Source organism: Microtus pennsylvanicus, chromosome 14 (genome assembly GCF_037038515.1).
Source record: "Microtus pennsylvanicus isolate mMicPen1 chromosome 14, mMicPen1.hap1, whole genome shotgun sequence".
NCBI lineage: Eukaryota > Metazoa > Chordata > Mammalia > Rodentia > Cricetidae > Microtus > Microtus pennsylvanicus.
The window spans coordinates 19,102,309-19,119,142 of record NC_134592.1 but is presented as its reverse complement, the minus strand read 5'-3'; the positions used below and the strand labels follow the sequence as shown (position 1 = coordinate 19,119,142).

Sequence of the window (16,834 nt, the reverse complement as noted above, 5' to 3'; positions counted from 1 at the left end):
TCTGTTATGCTGTGGCACAGCCAAAAAGACTCTTGCCACAAGTAGAATCAATGGAGTCACTTGACTTGAATTTTCAGTTTCTTTAACTGAGCTATCCAGGTCTCTGCTTTTATTGGGACTCACCTTAAGGTGTTTTGTTATAGCAATAGAAAATTCACTAATAGGCTATAGCACTATATTTAAAACTTGAAAAAGTAATGATAAATGTTAGGCATATATACAGCCATGAAATAAATCAGAATTTAGAAGAGAGTGGGGATAATGATTCTTTTAACTTGTGTGTGTGTGTATGTGTGTGTGTGTGTGTGTGTGTGTGTGTGTGTGTGTGTGTGTAAGTCGAAGGACAACTATATGAAGGTTGTTCTTTCCATCCACTTTCATACAAGCTTTAAGGATTGAACTCAGGTTGTCAGGCTCAGGCGGCAAGTAATTTTACTCATAGAGGCATTTTCCAAGCTGGGATAATGGGTTTTTGAATTATTACCATACTTGACCTAAGTTACTTTATGCATTCATTAGGTTGAGAAGAAGAAGGCTGGGGGTGGGTAGGAAATGTACAAAAAGATGTATATCTTAAATATCCTGTGAGGTGATTAGCACATAACATATGCCTGTATCACAACATCATATTAGAGCCTGGGGGTATAGTTCAATGCTAGAGCACTTGTTTGGTGTATGTAAAGTCTTGCGATCCATTGCTGACACCACACACATTACAACATATACCCCATCAATATAAACAGTTATTATAGGTCAATAAAAATAAGACCAAAATCTATATTAAGAAAATAACAGATTATTAAATAATTAAGAGAAAACAGATCTATTTCAATTAAATTCACTATTAAGAACTCTGTTGGGACATGAAAACTCAGTGACTATGAAAAGTAAGTAAAATGAAAAACATCTAGGTTTTGCTATCACTAGTGTGGCTGCTTTAGTGAAGGCCAAGTTTCAGTTGTCACTGTTAACAAACAATAATGACATATTAAATATTGAAGCAAATGACTTGAAACATACTGCCAGAAGTGCATGTGTTTACAGCTTATAGGGTCCAAAGTGTAACTGAATCTGTTCCACTCTGCCTTGCTTTTGAAAATCTTAGTTGTTCAGTGCCACCAGTGATGTTTTTGTTATTGATCCACTCAGTCTGCTTTACGTTTTCTTGTTTCTTGACCATTAGTACTCTTGAAAATGTATGTGTACATACTATTTCCCCCAAAATCTTATTTATGAATAACTGACTTTGGTTAAGGCAACAAAAACACATAATATATACTTCTTCAATAAAATATTTCATTCCAATCAACACAACAGTTTCACTGTAGGTATATCTGTAGTAGCTAAACTGATCCCATGAACTAAAATTATAAGATGCACTGAAACTGCTACTTAATATAGACACCGGGGAAACATTCTCATCTCATTCATACTAAACATTTTTAAAGTTTACTTTAAAGCTGTAAAAGATTAACATCAAAATTTGCCCAAAGGGAAGGTACATATTACAAGAGTAACCATGACAATTTTAGGTGTTTTGCACAAAACCATTTTTATGCTGATATTAACACAAACATTTTAAAAAGGCTTTACAGTTAAAGTCATTACACTGTAATTATAAACAAGCCAGAAAACCTAGCTTAATCGTTACTTGGTTAGAACAGTATGCACACTTGATAAAAACCGTGAAGGCCATAGTTAAATAGCAAGCTTAGGTAACACTGATTTAAACACTATATATTCCCTCTGCTTTTTGATCATTCTTTTTGAGATAGAAGAGTCTTACCTGAGAAATCAACTGCACAGATGCCATATTGGTGGTAGCCCTTTAATATAGACAATGGTTTAATGGTTTCTGTATCCCATACGTGAATCGAGGGATCTCTACCTACCTGGATAAAGATACAATTATAAAAGCCATTGTAAACAATATTTTTATATTTGTTCAAAGGAAACAAAATACCTATATTGCCTTTATATGTCATGGAAATTTTCCCGGATAAAAACAAACAGAAGAGTACAAACATGGTATTTTTCTCATTAACCTTTCTTCAAACTCTAAGAGGGATTGAAGAGAGCAGAGTGAAGAGATAACCAAAGAAAATGAAAATGGCACGGTATGATCCATTATTTTACTAGCTGAAAACATTCTGAAATGCTAATTAAGGGGACTGAGGTTGTGGGTTACTGATACAAACTATGCTTAATATGTATGCAGTCCTTGGTTTAATACCCTGGGCAAAACAAAAACAGATAATCAAGCTCAGCACAGTGTCTCCAGGCATATGACAGAGCTATATATGACTCCTTCTACTCCTTCTACGATCCATCAATAATGATAATAAATGATTACTAAGTACCTATTATTGGCAGGGTTACTGTGATAGGCACTTTAAATATTGTGACATTCAGATAACTTTGGTAAACTCCTTAGAACATTAAGAACACATGGTACTATATACTTGAAAATAAAATAAATTTCAAGAAAAGACTTCATGAAACAGATAACATATAATAGAGCTATGACTTCAGACAGTATATATCTTACAGTAGGAGAAGTAAGCAAGAATATTCTAGATTAGAATACTGGCATAATCAAAAATTCAGAAAGGGTTAAAGTACTAAGCAAGTATATGAAACCAAAATGGACCATATCACCCTGATATTGTTTTTCTACTATATACTGTTTTTTATTGGTATGTATTATCTAAAATAACGGGGTCATGACATTTTCATACATATGTAATGCTCTTTTGAGCACATTCACCCTCCCATTACTGGCCCCTTCCCCCCTTCCCCTAATCCCTTTGCTCTTCCCAGAAAATCCCTTTGATTTGCATACCTTCTTTTAAAATCTAGACTATGGGAACCTGTTACCCCCAAACCTTCCACATGGTGGAAGGAGAGAACTAAGTCCTACAAGTCACTTTTAACCTCCATGTGTGCATGTGCACACACGTGCTTGCACACACACACACACATACACACCATAAACAAATGTAAAATCTAGATTCTAAGGACTGGGGAGATGGTCCAGTAAGAACATTAGCTCTACAAGCATGAGGATCTGATGATCTAATTTGAATCCCTAGTATCTACTACAAAGTCAGTACTGTTGTCTGTGGCTGTAACCTCAGCACTGAGGAGCAGAGATGGCAGATGTCCAGAGCTCACTGACTAGCCACTAGAGCCAAGAAGGTGTTTCCCATTCAGTGACAACCCCCTCAGTCTCCATCTTTTACTTGGAAGGTTCAGAGCATTTACACTTGGGGTTATTATTAAAGAGTGTGTGCTGAGTTCTTCTTTCTTCACCTTAGAAGCTTTCTGAGTACAAATTCAATAATGTTTGATTGATAATTGTCATTTGTTAACTCTTCTAGTAAGGTGTATTTTTTTTCTGGAACTTGTGTTTATCTTTCTGGTGTTATGTGTTTTTTAGTTGAGTGTTTATCTCTCTGGATTCCCAATGCTCTACCTTCCTTTCTTTGTTACTGTATCTCTTCTTCATGGAAGAAACTTCAAACATACCTTCTTATTCACCACCCACCCTCAGTCTTTAACTTGGTGCTATAGTTTGGATGTGAAGGGCCCTCTAATATACACATGAGAATTGATCTCTAGCCCATGGCTGTTATCAGGAATGATAAAACCTTTAAGATATAGAACTGAGTCACTTGGAGTATCACCTCAAAGAGGACACTAAGATTATGGTGCATAAAAATAAATCTCAAAAGCAAGATTTTAAAAAAGTTGCCTATCTGATTTACTGTAACATGGTCTTTTAGGAGGACTTACCTGGCCTGTGGCCACATAGTCCTTCAAAGGATGAATAGCCAGGCACAGAATGTCATCATCATGACCCAGGTAAAAACGCTGTGTGTTCTGTTGTCTATTATAGATGACACCTACTGCTGCCACATGGTACACAATTTCACCAATTTGAGTATAAAAAAGATTACTTCGACAGTCATAACCTCTGTAACTAATGCAGAAAATAAATCATGTACAATGTATTTTAACCTTTCATCTGATCAATATTTAATATACACAGAAATAGGTATCATTCAGATCACTTAATTTCTGGTCATAAAGGAACTGAATAGTTAAAGGAAAATGCCAGTTTCTTAGAATCTACATACTGTTATGAGTCTCTCTGGTTACAAACAGCTAAATCTAGGCTAAAGTATTCATCAAAGAAATCAGGTACAGAAATTTCTATATTCTAGTATTTGAAAAAACACTATTAAATTTGCATTCTACAATGCAAAACCACTTCCTTTTATACACAATAGAGTAAGGAATGAATACATATTTGTATTCAAATATTTCTGAAAGTAAATATCATTTATAGGGGAAGGAAATGACACCTGGGTGCGGGCAGTGAGGAGAAGTGAGAAGATTTCAAGAGGTACTTAGTTAAGCACAATGTTGACTGTGGCAATGTAATAATACATGTCCCAACAGTAACTTTAAGTGATAAATTAAAATATTTACATATTTTAATTGGTTAATTAAAATAGTTAATATAATCCCATCAATGACAACCTTGCTTTGTGATTCAAATAAGTCCAATTCACACAACATAGTCGAACAAAACTATTATTTATTTTAACATTAGAAGGTATATTCTTTATTTTTAGGGTCTATTTTATGTATGTGTTGTGTGGGTGGATCTGTTAAACATGTGCAGGTACCCTTGGGAAGAGAATTCAGGTCTCATGGAAGAGCAGAAACCCTTCCTAACCACTGATCTATCCCTGGAAATAGTTTTCATAAAATTCTTTACAAATTCTTAGAAAGTATTAACAACCTGGTGAGAAAATGCATGTTTCCTGAGGGGAGAAACTTGCTGCTGAGGAGCTAAAATGTGAGGCTAAACATTAAATAGACAGGCAAAAGATCAAAAACACTGATGACAACTTATGCTAGAGAGGTTGTGGAGTAAAGGGAACACTCTTGCATTGCTGGTGGGAATGCAAGCTGGTACAGCCCCTTTGGACAGCAGTATGGCGACTTCTCAAAAAATTAGGAAACAACCTTTCTCAAGACCCAGCAATACCACTTTTGGGTATATATCCAAAGGATGCTCAATCGTGCCACAAGGACGTGTGCTCAACTATATTCATAGCAGCATTGTTTGTCATAGCCAGAACCTGGAAACAACCTAAATGCCCCTCAACCAAAGAATGGATAAGGAAAATGTGGTACATTTGTACAATGGAGTACTTACTACACAGCAGAAAAAATAATGACATCTTGAAAATTGCAGGCAAATGGATAGAGCTAGAAAACATCATATTGAGTGAGGTAACCCAGACCCAGAAAGACAATTATCATATGTATTCACTTGTAAGTAGTTTTTAAACATAAAGCAAAGAAAACCTGGCTACTATCACAATCCCAGAGAACCTAGACAACAATGAGGACCCTAAGAGAGATATACATAGATCTAATCTACATGGGAAATAGAAAAAGACAAGATCTCCTGAGTAAACTGGGAGCATGGGGACCATGTGAGAGGGTTGAAGGGGAGGGGAGAGGAAGGGAGAGGAGCAGAGAAAAATGTATAGCTCAATAAAATCAATTAAAAAATAAGTAGGCAGGTAAAAGGGGTCTCAGAAAATTTCAATTTAGTCACATTGTAGGAGAGATCATTAATATCCTACATTTTTAAGGTGAGATGCCCATTTATATGAACTTTCAAAAAACAGTTTTTAGAAATTTAATCATACTTTCATGGTGGCTCCATGTGTGCAGACAATGCTGTCCATCATCACTAGCATTGCTTATTTATTCCTCATTGTGACAGTTTTAGTCAGGCACCAATTTGAAGAGATGGAAACAGACACACAGCAAGGTGACTTTGCCAAGCTTATAAGTGCAAACTCAAATTCAAACACACAAATAAAAAATAGTATTTTATACCCATGAATGAAGTGCAGTCGAATACTATTTCCAGGAGCACGTTCTCTTCGTTTAGAAGTAGCACTTTTCTGTTTTTCTTTGCATTGTTCTTTAAGCTGAGGTAGATCTTCTTTGTAAACCTTAAAAATGTATGTACACAACAATATGATTAGGGTAGGTATTAATAAAGATGCTCATATACTCAATATAAGTTTCAGATGCAAAGAACGTGAGCTTTTGGGGGAAAATATCATGGGCTACTAGGACATTACCTGCCGGTGGTAAGTAAGCTGTGTCTCTTGCTCAATCTCAGAATCCAGTTCCGGAACATCAGATAGATCTGAATCTGATTCATCACTATTGGACTCAGCCAGACTTTCTGTACATTTTTTAAAAATAAAGTATCATTTGTTTAAAGATTTACTTTCAAAACAACAATGTAAAATCAATAATTAAGGGATGATTCTGTCAGTTTGACATGGAAAAAAGCCATAAAACAATAAAATGAAATTACCTATTCAAGTGACCCAGATGTCAGTAAACTGTACTAATACAGATTATCTTCCTGTCCACTCACTGCGAACTCAACAGCTCCTTTAAATCCCTCCACTGGCTCCCCAATGATGGCTACATCAAATTTAAATGTATATGTAGATAAGTGAATATAACCTATAATCAACATTAAAAATACTACACACAACAAATGAACTAATTTTTTTTGTAGCATATACAAAACCTAGGAACCTATATCTCTGAGATAAAGAATCATTGGTTTTACTAGTAGAACTATTACTCTACTCGTTTGATAAATTAAATTTCAACCCAATTACTTCACATGGCATACTCTGTGACACCTGACTTTAAAGATGTAGACCTATTTAAACTGAAAGTTCTGCTATTAGTAAGCTTTTATGGTAAAATCATTAATTTGGAGCTATGAATGAGGAAGATATTTAAGCTTACCTTGGGGTGCTATGTGAAGAGCATCTTTTAATTTTCTTTCAGGAATAAACTTCCACTGAAACACAGAGTGATCAGCTCCACCAATAGAAATAACCCACTGATAATCATGTGACCATCTGACATTAGTTACATGAGCTGAATGACCAATATATTTTCTAAACTTGGCCCCTATAACAAAAATATATCTTTAAATTGATAAAGGCCAATACACAAAATACCACTTTATTCAAACTATTACACAACTAATTTATTCAAACTATTACAACATTAGACCATTATGTCAAGTATGACCAGATGGGAAAATGATTTAAAATAATTAGCTAAGTGAACAAATGAATGAACTGAAGGGTGCAAATGTTTCCTTTACTGATTTTACAATGTATTTTGGTAGGACCCACAAAAACTGCACTAAGTTCCTACTGCTGAAGACACTATGTGCTTGCAACACAGGACTTGGAGGAATACAGCTGGATCTTGCTTTCATAATACCAGGAGCTGCTACACACGCTGGCCAAGTGAGACAAGCTCACCAGTCCTAACAACTGTGACACCTGTGAACTCTAAGAATAAATAAGATAAACACTTGGGTCTAGTCTCTTCAACTACATAGTAAATTTGAGGCCAGTCTGGGCTATAAAGACCATCTCTCAGAAAAAAAAAGAAAGGAACTGACTGCACTTGAGAAATGATACTTGCAATCCATAAAAATCATAAATCACCTGAACTTACTGGAATATATCAACAGTTCAACAAAAGAAGCAACCACATAGCAAGAGAACTCTGTTTGACACAGGAAGCACAGAAACCTCCCCCCAAACATCTGAAAATGAAGCTCAGTCTCACCAGTACAGATTTTAATGAGACTGCAAAATATGACTTACAGTACCTACATTTGCAAAAATTAAAAGGATTAATGGTCAGGCCAAGTGCTGAACAGGCTGTGAGCCAAAGCAAACTGACATTTTCTTATAAAGTTCAGCATCCATACACTCTATCATCCAACAGTTTCACACTATATACAGTTCTGGGAAACTTACACATGTTAACAAAAGGCTAGAAATGACTCAAATGCTAACTAATGGGAAAATAGATGCATAAAATATAACATGCATTTACAACACTATTATATTATGGCAGTAAAAAAACCCAAAAAGTATATGAAACAATATAGATGAATCTTTAAAAAAAAAAAACAGCATCAAATAATGTCTGATGCCTCACATGTCCTGTGGTAGAAGATTAGAAACAGGGGCTTCCCTCACTAAAAATACAGCCAACCTTTATTCACAGAATGGAATTATTTATTATTTAGAGCATCTGACATTCACAGGGAGGAACTGGCAGCATGAAGGGACTGCAGAGTATTGAATTCATCATCAGTACACATGCACAGTATCAATACAGCTTGGGCTTCCATGAAAACCCAGTACTTAAGTTGGATGTGTTCACTATAGACTTGTATCAAGCTATTTCAGCTGCTCTCGTAATCACCATTATGAAGTTGTCTTTAATATATGTGTAGTAATTATTAACAAGTCAGGTGAAAAACTATTACTACATGTTATAATGAATTCAAGGATAATTTTCAGTAAAAATTTCATAACTAAAAAAATGTAAGAGTCCATCTCACGTCTTGACATAGCCATGGTAGAGCTCTTACTAACAGCGTCTACACACTGTATTGCCCTGTAACCAAAGATGCTAACAAGCGTATTTGAGCTAGCTTCTCCCGGGGCGGAGATTTCTGTGCTAATGCCGACCTGAAGTGTTTTGAGTAAACAGAATGGAAAGATTTGGTTGGCAGTGCTATGTCTTCCATTTGCCTGGTAAAGGAAATGGAACATGTCTTCACGAACAGCACAAGGATCCCTCCTCAGGAACAGAGCACTTATCGTCAGAGGTTCTCATGGCCATGCTGAAGACTGCTGTATCTCAGGAGTTTCTGTTGACTTTTTTTCCCCCCTGAATCACTTGGAAAGGCCAATGTGTGTGGTCAGAATTTTAAAATAAGGATATTAACAATTTCCTGCTTTTGTCTAGGGAAGAAGCTAAACAGAAGAGCAGAAATCTGTGCTTTGGATTGGTATTCGCGTCTGATAATTATTTCTTACTTGATTCAGCTACGTTTTAGGTGATGAATAGTTATTCTAGAATGACTGCTTTTGGAAACAAATATGGAAACAGAAGTTTATTTTCATGTTCTGGAGCGTGTGCTTTTTGAGAACTGATTCTTATGTAAAGAATGCTGCTGAATGTCATAACATTGTAGACTTTCTCCAATCAGAAGTTCCTAGTGTTTCTCTTTTCTTTTAGCTGTCATGAAGCATATGCTGAATTAGACATTAAACCAGATCAGAAACTAATAAAATTAGATATTAAAATAAAAAAAATGTAAGAGTACAATAATTTTTGAAATGATAAAATAAAGTCTACACTAATTAATATATCCTTTGAAATATTAATTTATATCATTTATCTAGACTATGTAAGAACATAACATCTTTTATGAGAGGGTTAGTTAAAATATTAAAAAGAAAGATACCTTTTCTTAAGCATGGATATCGAAATAATTTTACAACTCCATAGTCATCAGCTGTAACTAAAACCTGGCCAACATAATTTCCATCCACTGAATTTATATCATTGATATCAGAATACTTGGGCCAAATCCCATTGACTTCAAGGCCTGAAACACATGTCCATGAAGCCCAGTGAACACCTTTTATTTCTTCTTTACTTGTCACTTCCTTTCCTCCTAAAAATAAAAGAGTCTTCATTTAAGGAATTACTTCATTTGATTCTTTTCACTCAAATGTAAATTTTAACATGAACAGATAGGTAAGTGCGGGTTAGAAGAAAAAACAAAATTAGAAAAATTTAAATGTTACTAACATCATATCAGTTTAGAGAGTTTGAACGTAATTATCAATTCAGCAGGCTCATCCATATGGAAAAAAGAACTGAACCGTATTAAAATCATAATACAGATTAGTGACAACTGGGTAAGTTGTGAGAAAAAGCAAAAGATGCCTTTTTCGGGGACTGTCAAGGTCTTGGTTCTGAGGAAGCTATGGGGTAGAATGAGATCCCCCTCTGGCAACTAGTGGTCTCTGAGCTCTCCTACATCCGCTCTCTCCTCATCTTCCGGACAACTAGTGGTCTCTGAGCTCTCCTACATCCACTCTCTCCTCATCTTCCGGACAACTAGTGGTCTCTGAGCTCTCCTCATCTTCCGGCCAACTCTGAACTGACTACTCACTGTACAGCCGCTGTTCCAGCATACGAGAAGAAAGTGGGAGCAGAGGAAGAATCTAAGGGGTCTACTAATGGCAAGGGCTTTAACATTTTTTACTAAACATATTCTGTAATATGTTCAATAAAACACAAACAGGAGGGATAGAAGGAAGGAAGAGGGAGAAGGAAGAAAAGGTAGAAGGAAGGGGGAAGAGAAGAGTGGAAGGGAAGGAAGGCGGGGATGGACGGAGACAGGGAAAGAGAGAAGGAAAGAAAAGAAGAAAGGGGAAAAGCTATGACAAAGTGACAAATCAGGTATTAAAAAGAAAGCCAAGATATATAATTGGGAGGGGGGCTTAAAAAGACTAAAAAGGAATGATCAATGGAGGGTGATATATTTATGTTAGGTAAGAGGACTTTAGGGCTCACATCATTAATGAAAATCTTGGGTAAAGATGCATTGATTTATTATGCCACCAATCTTATTAAATAAGTTCTTATAAGAGTGATTAATTCACAAAGCACCACATTAAGTAGAGGTGTAGAAAGTCATTTTGAGAGGTTTGGAGTTTTAATTAAGAAGGGTTTACAATGCTGGTATCCAAGAGCTGGGAGAAGTGCTGTGATGGGGACATGTTCTCCAGGGCACTAAGTCCCAGGTGTGTGTGATGAATTCTGAGTGTCCATTCTGAATGTACAGTTCAGTACCTGTTACTATTCACACTGTATTACTGCATGGTATACTTGAAATCTGCTAACAAAGATCTTGAATGTGTCTACTACACACAGAAATACAATAACTGTATTAGGAGATAGATATGACAATTAGTGTAATTGTGAAAATCATTTTACAATGTCCAATGTATGTACATACTTTTTTTAAAAAAAAAAAACACACTGGGCTGGGCATGGTGGCACACAATTTTAATCACTGCACTTTAGAGGTAGAGGCAGGTGGATCTCAGAATCTGAAACCAGCATGGTCTACATAGTCAGTTCCAGGTTAGCCAGGAAACATAATGAGACCTTATCTCAATGTTTATTTTTTTAAAGATCACATTGTAAATTTTAAATGTATAGAATTTTGAGTCACTTACAACTCAATATTCTGATGGGAAAGAATTCTAAAGATATTTGTCTTGTAGAAAAGACCGTAAAGCCTGAAATAGCTCAGATTACTCTGCCTATAATCAAACATAATTTACAATTTACTCTTATTGAAAATTAAATACCACGGACATTAAAAGTCAATGAACTATATGCAGTGTGCTGGAAAAGTTCACCTGGCATCCTGTACAGAAGCCGCTTTCCACTGCCGTCATTTGTCTGTAAATATCTACTATCTGAAGACCAGTCCAGATGAGTGATAAAGCTAAGTGAACCAACACATTCACCAACTTTTTTGTATCGCTGAGCAACGCCATAGATGTCAACTGAGCTGTCATTGCAGCCAACAGCAAGGTAAGTGCCATCTGGAGAGTATTTCAGCTCATGGATTGCCTCTTTCCTGTCTTTAATATGTACAACTTCAGTCATATCTCTGTGAAAAAAAGAAAAGATCATATGAGCAAAAGTCACAAGTGAATTGTAAAATGTCCCCAAATACTGAGGTTCCGTTCATGTATTTACAAACTGTGACATACATGTAAGTAAGGAGTAAGATAAGTAGTATCTGCTTGGGAATAATTATTTTGCTGACAAAAAATAAATAGAAAAAAAATTGGACGATGTAGTATGTGATGATAGAGCACTTGCCCAGCAGGAAGTCCTGGACTTGACCCCCAGCACTAAAAAAAAAGTAGGAGAGAAAAAATGCTAAATTTCAATATATAAATAACCTTATTTTTAAGTACCATACAGCACTACTGTATTTCTGGATTTAGATAATAAAATATTTAGTCAAACTTTTTAATGATAAAAGTTCCTTGTAAATACTGAATTTATAGAACATTCTTAAACACCATAATTTTCAAACACATTTTTGTAATGAGCCAAATGTATAAACTGACATTTGGGAAATAAGGAAAACATGAAAGAATGTATCACTTGAGCAATATATTTGAATATATATCTTTATATAATTGCCTTGGTTGTTTTTATTCATTTTTCCCCACTAGTGAATTTTATTTCAAATGTTCCCTTTTCTTAAGAGTCTCATTATGTAGTCCAGGCTTGTAGACAGAGACTGGTCGTTCATTTCCCAGCCACCCAGACTTGAATAATAACACAAAACTATATTAATTACAATACTGTTTGGCCAATAGCTTAGGCATATTTCTAGCTAACTCTTACATCTTAAATTAACTCATTTCTATTTATCTGTGTATCTCCATGAAGTTGTGGCCTACCAGTAAGGTTCTGGCTAGTAGTTGGTGTCTTTCTGCTTCAGCATCTACACGGCATCTCTCTTGATTCTGCCTACTCTTTCTCTCTATATCTCTGTTCAGATTTCCCACCTGGCTTTACTTTACTAAGCCACTGACTGAAAAAGCTTCTTTAATAATCAATGTTAATAAAACATATTCATAGCATACAGAGGGGAATCCCATATCACAGGCTGGCCTGAAACTTCAATTCTTCTCAGTCTCCCAAGCACTTAAAATACAAGCAGATACCACCATGCTCTGTTTAGTTTATTATTTTAAAAATAGGCCACAATTCAGTCATTTCCCATAGGATGCCTTAAAAGGAATCTCCAAAATAGCACAGGCATTGGTAACAGTCATAAAAGCGATGGACACTTAAGTTTAACACAAATGAGTTTTCAAACTTCTAGAATTGGAAGTAGTTGGGAGGACAGAAACATGGGGAATGTGGGCAGGAGGAAGGAAGGATCATTGCTTCTTGGTGGTAACCATCTCTCCATATAAATTCTGTATTAGTTATTTGAAATGCTTCAGGTTGGCAATTTGAGAAGCAGAAGCATGTTTTTTTTCATTCTTAAAGTTTTTAAATGAAGGTCAGAGCAAACATTCAAATTCTTTTAATAGCACTGAACACTTATGTTGCTTTAGTACAAGGGATTCAAAACTAAACTGACCTTTCATGAGAGATGGACATAAAATAACTATGACAATGTACAGCAATTGCTCAAGGGAAATATGTTAAACTGAAAGAAATACTGAAAGGCAGACTAGGACTAGATTGAAAGCAGGAAGGAGCCACAGCAAGATACATCTGACTTGAGCATAAGACATGAGGCGCTGGCTAAGTCTAAAAGAGGAGAGACGATTCTTCAGGAATAAGATGCAGCACACACAGAAAAGATAGAGTGTGTGGTCTATTTGAAGAAAGGTGCACAATACAATGTGGAAACAGAAACTACTAGGAAGAGCAGAAAACAACGAAGCTAAAGATAAACTAATAAACTACGGTACAACCAAAGAAAGAGAAGCAGACAAATTTTACTGGGTGAAATTTTGGAAACTACAGACACAAGTATTCATCAGCAAGCCCAGGTTCATCCCCACAACCTGGGCTAGAAAGAGGAACGAAATGGCATCATGCAAGCAAGTTTATCTTGCCAACATCATGGAGTCAAGTACGTTCCCAGCACCAGTGTCTCGTTGAAAGCTCTACATAACTCCATAGGCTTTGTCTATTTGTAGCATGCTGGGAAACTATGTAGGAAAAGCTGATTAAGGTTAACCTGATCAATACAGCAGTTATAAATCAAGATGACTACAGCATGTCAAACTGAAACCATGTAGAAAGATCAAAAGTTTTAGAGACGATAGTACTGACACAATAATGTAGATGTACTTAATGTCACTGGATATCTACAGTGAGTGAAAGCAAATATAACATTAAATAAAAACAATTTAAGAAAAAGTAACAGTACATCCCACTGTAAAAATCTACTTTTATTTTTCTTACTGGGAATCAAACCCAGAGTCTTATACTTGCTGATCAAGCACTCTACTATTTAACTACAGCCTATTTAATTATTTTGAGTCACAAGGTTAAGTAGGCTAGCCTTGAACTCAGGCTTTCAACTCACAATCCTTCTGCCTATGATTACAACAAGTCTGCACCATCAGGCTCAGCTGTGAAGAAGTTTTGAATAGGTGAAAAAAAAAGAAAAAAAACCAGAGTGAGGTACAGAAAACTGATCAGAGAGATGGGCCCTCACACCATGTCAGGGATTAGAAACTTCATCGTAAGGAGCAGAAAGCCTTTGGAGACAGGATGGATGAAACAAGTGTGGCTTAAAAGAAATCTCTAAAACCAAGCTGGAAGTGAGCTGGAAACTTCTTCCCTGCTGTGGCTTCCACAGTGCCAGGAGTGCTATGCAGGTTGCTGGAGGAGAAAAGGCATCAGTGACCTTACCTAATCACTCACAGACAGAGGGACGCATAGGGCCCTACCTAAATTACTGGCTATAGACATGTATGCTAGGAGAGAGGCTTCTTCAGTTATGTAGCCACTATGGCCCCATCAGGCTCCAATAGAGTTCCAAACTCATGGTCACACCAAGGTTACTAGTTACTCTGGATGGTCACAAAACAAAGGAGAAAGAATGAGTGTGAGAAAAAGATGTATAGGGAAGAAGAAGGGTTGATAGTGGGCAACTATCAACTAACACAGGGCAAGGAATGAGAGTAATCAGAATGCATTGTATGTGTATGAAATTGTCAAGGTACAGATTTATTTAACAAAGAAAGAAGGAATCTCTATCATGGCAGCAGGGAATGGTTTTGAGGTGGTAAAGAGAGCAGTTAGGAGGGCTGTTCCACCAATCCTGTGAGGAGATGGCAAAGCCTACACAGAGTATAATAGTAAAACTGCACGGAAGGTAGTGAACTAGACAGCTTCTGTGGAAGCAACTCAAACAAGAAAGGCAAAGTTAAAAAATGAATTAAAAATTTCTAGGTAGAGGTGGAAGAGAAAGATTTCATAAACACTGATCTGTGAACATGCTACAGTACTGTTTTTAATGATGACAAAGGACAGAAACTCAATGTAATTCAACATAAATTAGATACAGCTTTAACAAATTCTGTTTGTTTGTTTGTTTGTTTGTTTGTTTGGGACAGGGTCTGCCTATACAGCCTTGGCTGGCTTCAAAATCACAGCAATTCACCTGCCTCTGCTTCCTGGTGCTGGGATTAACGGCATATGTCATTATGCCCAGCCTTTTAATAAATTCCTTAATCATTTCTAGGTAGACAAATTAGAGGATGCAGGCATTTTTCAAAGCATAAAGATAAGCAAACAAAACCCTACTCCATCATTTCTCATAGCCTTGAGGATATTTAACAAAATAGGATCATAACTGAAAATAATACGACCAACAGCAAATCAGGACCCAAATTTGTAGTTCACACTGCAGCTACCACTGCACTAAGCATTCTTTTTTAAAATAACATATTTCTTTTCCATGTATATGTCTGTGAACCTGTTTGAGGTTATCTTACTACACGTGTGCAGGAGCCTATAGAAGCCAGAAGACGGAGTCAGATTTCCTAGAACTTGGGGTTACAAATAGTTGTGAGCCACCAAGTGGGTTCTGGGCACTTCCTCTGTAAGAACAGAAGCTCTCTTAAACACTGAGCCATCTCTCCAACACATTTGCTAAGCATTCTTAATGCCCCCAGATAAAACTTCTTGAGTTTAATTTTCCAACAAAAAGTATGTTCACTTAATGAAGTATGTTCATTTATTTGGCACACATATAAAAGAAGAGGGTATCCAAGTGGGTAAGAGCAATGAGTACTCTACATTCTAACAAAACAGTAAATTACTGTTTCTACTTCTACTTTAATAGCATACCTCACTCTAAGGACAGTGAATGACCCATCCTTCATTCCAAGGGCAAGATGGATTCCATCTACATTGACAGCAGCACATCGAATCGGTTCTTCCATATTACATCTTGCTATTAAAGCATGATCTACAAGGCTCCAAATCCTATACAATTTAATTCAAAAATAAAAATAGTTAATGTATACTGTAAAAATGATAATCTATATAAGAGCATTAAGGTTAAAATAATCTGGTTTAAAGTAAGACAATATTCTAGTGATATTTTGTTTGTACTTTAAAAAATAAAGCTTGCCTGAAGATCAAAGTACAGAGCTAAGCCACTAGTTAGCCATAGAGGTCAGGCAGTGGTGGCTCACACCTTTAATCCCAGCACTCTGTGAGTTCAAGGCCACCCTGAACTACACTAGATTGATCTCATCTCAAAGAAAAAGAGAAAGGCAGTGGTGGCTCACACCTTTAATCCCAATACTTGGGAGTCACACACCTTTAATCCCAACATTAGGGAGGTAAAGACAGGAAGGGATATAATTAGGGAGAGAGAGAGAGAGAGAGAGAGAGAGAGAGAGAGAGAGAGAGAGAGAGAGAGAGAGAGAGAGGAATATAAGGCAAGAGAATACAGGAGCTCACCACATACAGTCTGAGGATTCGTGGAGATGGGATCTTGCCCCCTTCAATCTGAGGACTAGGCAAAGGTAAAAAGTCTCTCTAGTGGGTGACCCTTTACTTCTCTGATCTTTCAGCATCTGACTCTGGGTTTTTATTATTAAGACCAATTAGAGTTTGCAATACACTAATTCCCTTTAAATTCCACAAATTGATTTGCATTTTCTTTGGATTCTTCCTACAGATACAATCATCTGTACAAAAATAGTTTGACTCTCCTTTATTCCCTCCCCTCTCTCGCTCTCATGTCCCTTGCCCCAATCATCTCTATCTGGCCGTTCCACACTGGTGAATCACTATCCTT

The 16,834-nt window shown here is 36.4% G+C and overlaps 1 protein-coding gene across 6 annotated transcripts in view; it reads right to left on the bottom strand.

The window, feature by feature from the left end:
- Nucleotides 1-16,834, bottom strand: part of Eml5 (EMAP like 5) — a 116,000-nt gene that overhangs the window by 67,532 nt on the left and 31,634 nt on the right. For all 6 annotated transcript variants that reach the window (XM_075947806.1, XM_075947807.1, XM_075947808.1 and 3 more), the window contains exons 8-15: nucleotides 15,874-16,011; nucleotides 11,385-11,641; nucleotides 9,410-9,622; nucleotides 6,868-7,035; nucleotides 6,177-6,283; nucleotides 5,926-6,044; nucleotides 3,796-3,982; nucleotides 1,787-1,892 (exon numbers count right to left, since the gene is read on the bottom strand). In XM_075947806.1, coding sequence (XP_075803921.1) covers nucleotides 1,787-1,892; nucleotides 3,796-3,982; nucleotides 5,926-6,044; nucleotides 6,177-6,283; nucleotides 6,868-7,035; nucleotides 9,410-9,622; nucleotides 11,385-11,641; nucleotides 15,874-16,011 — 1,295 coding nt within the window. The remainder of the gene's footprint in view (nucleotides 1-1,786; nucleotides 1,893-3,795; nucleotides 3,983-5,925; nucleotides 6,045-6,176; nucleotides 6,284-6,867; nucleotides 7,036-9,409; nucleotides 9,623-11,384; nucleotides 11,642-15,873; nucleotides 16,012-16,834) is intronic.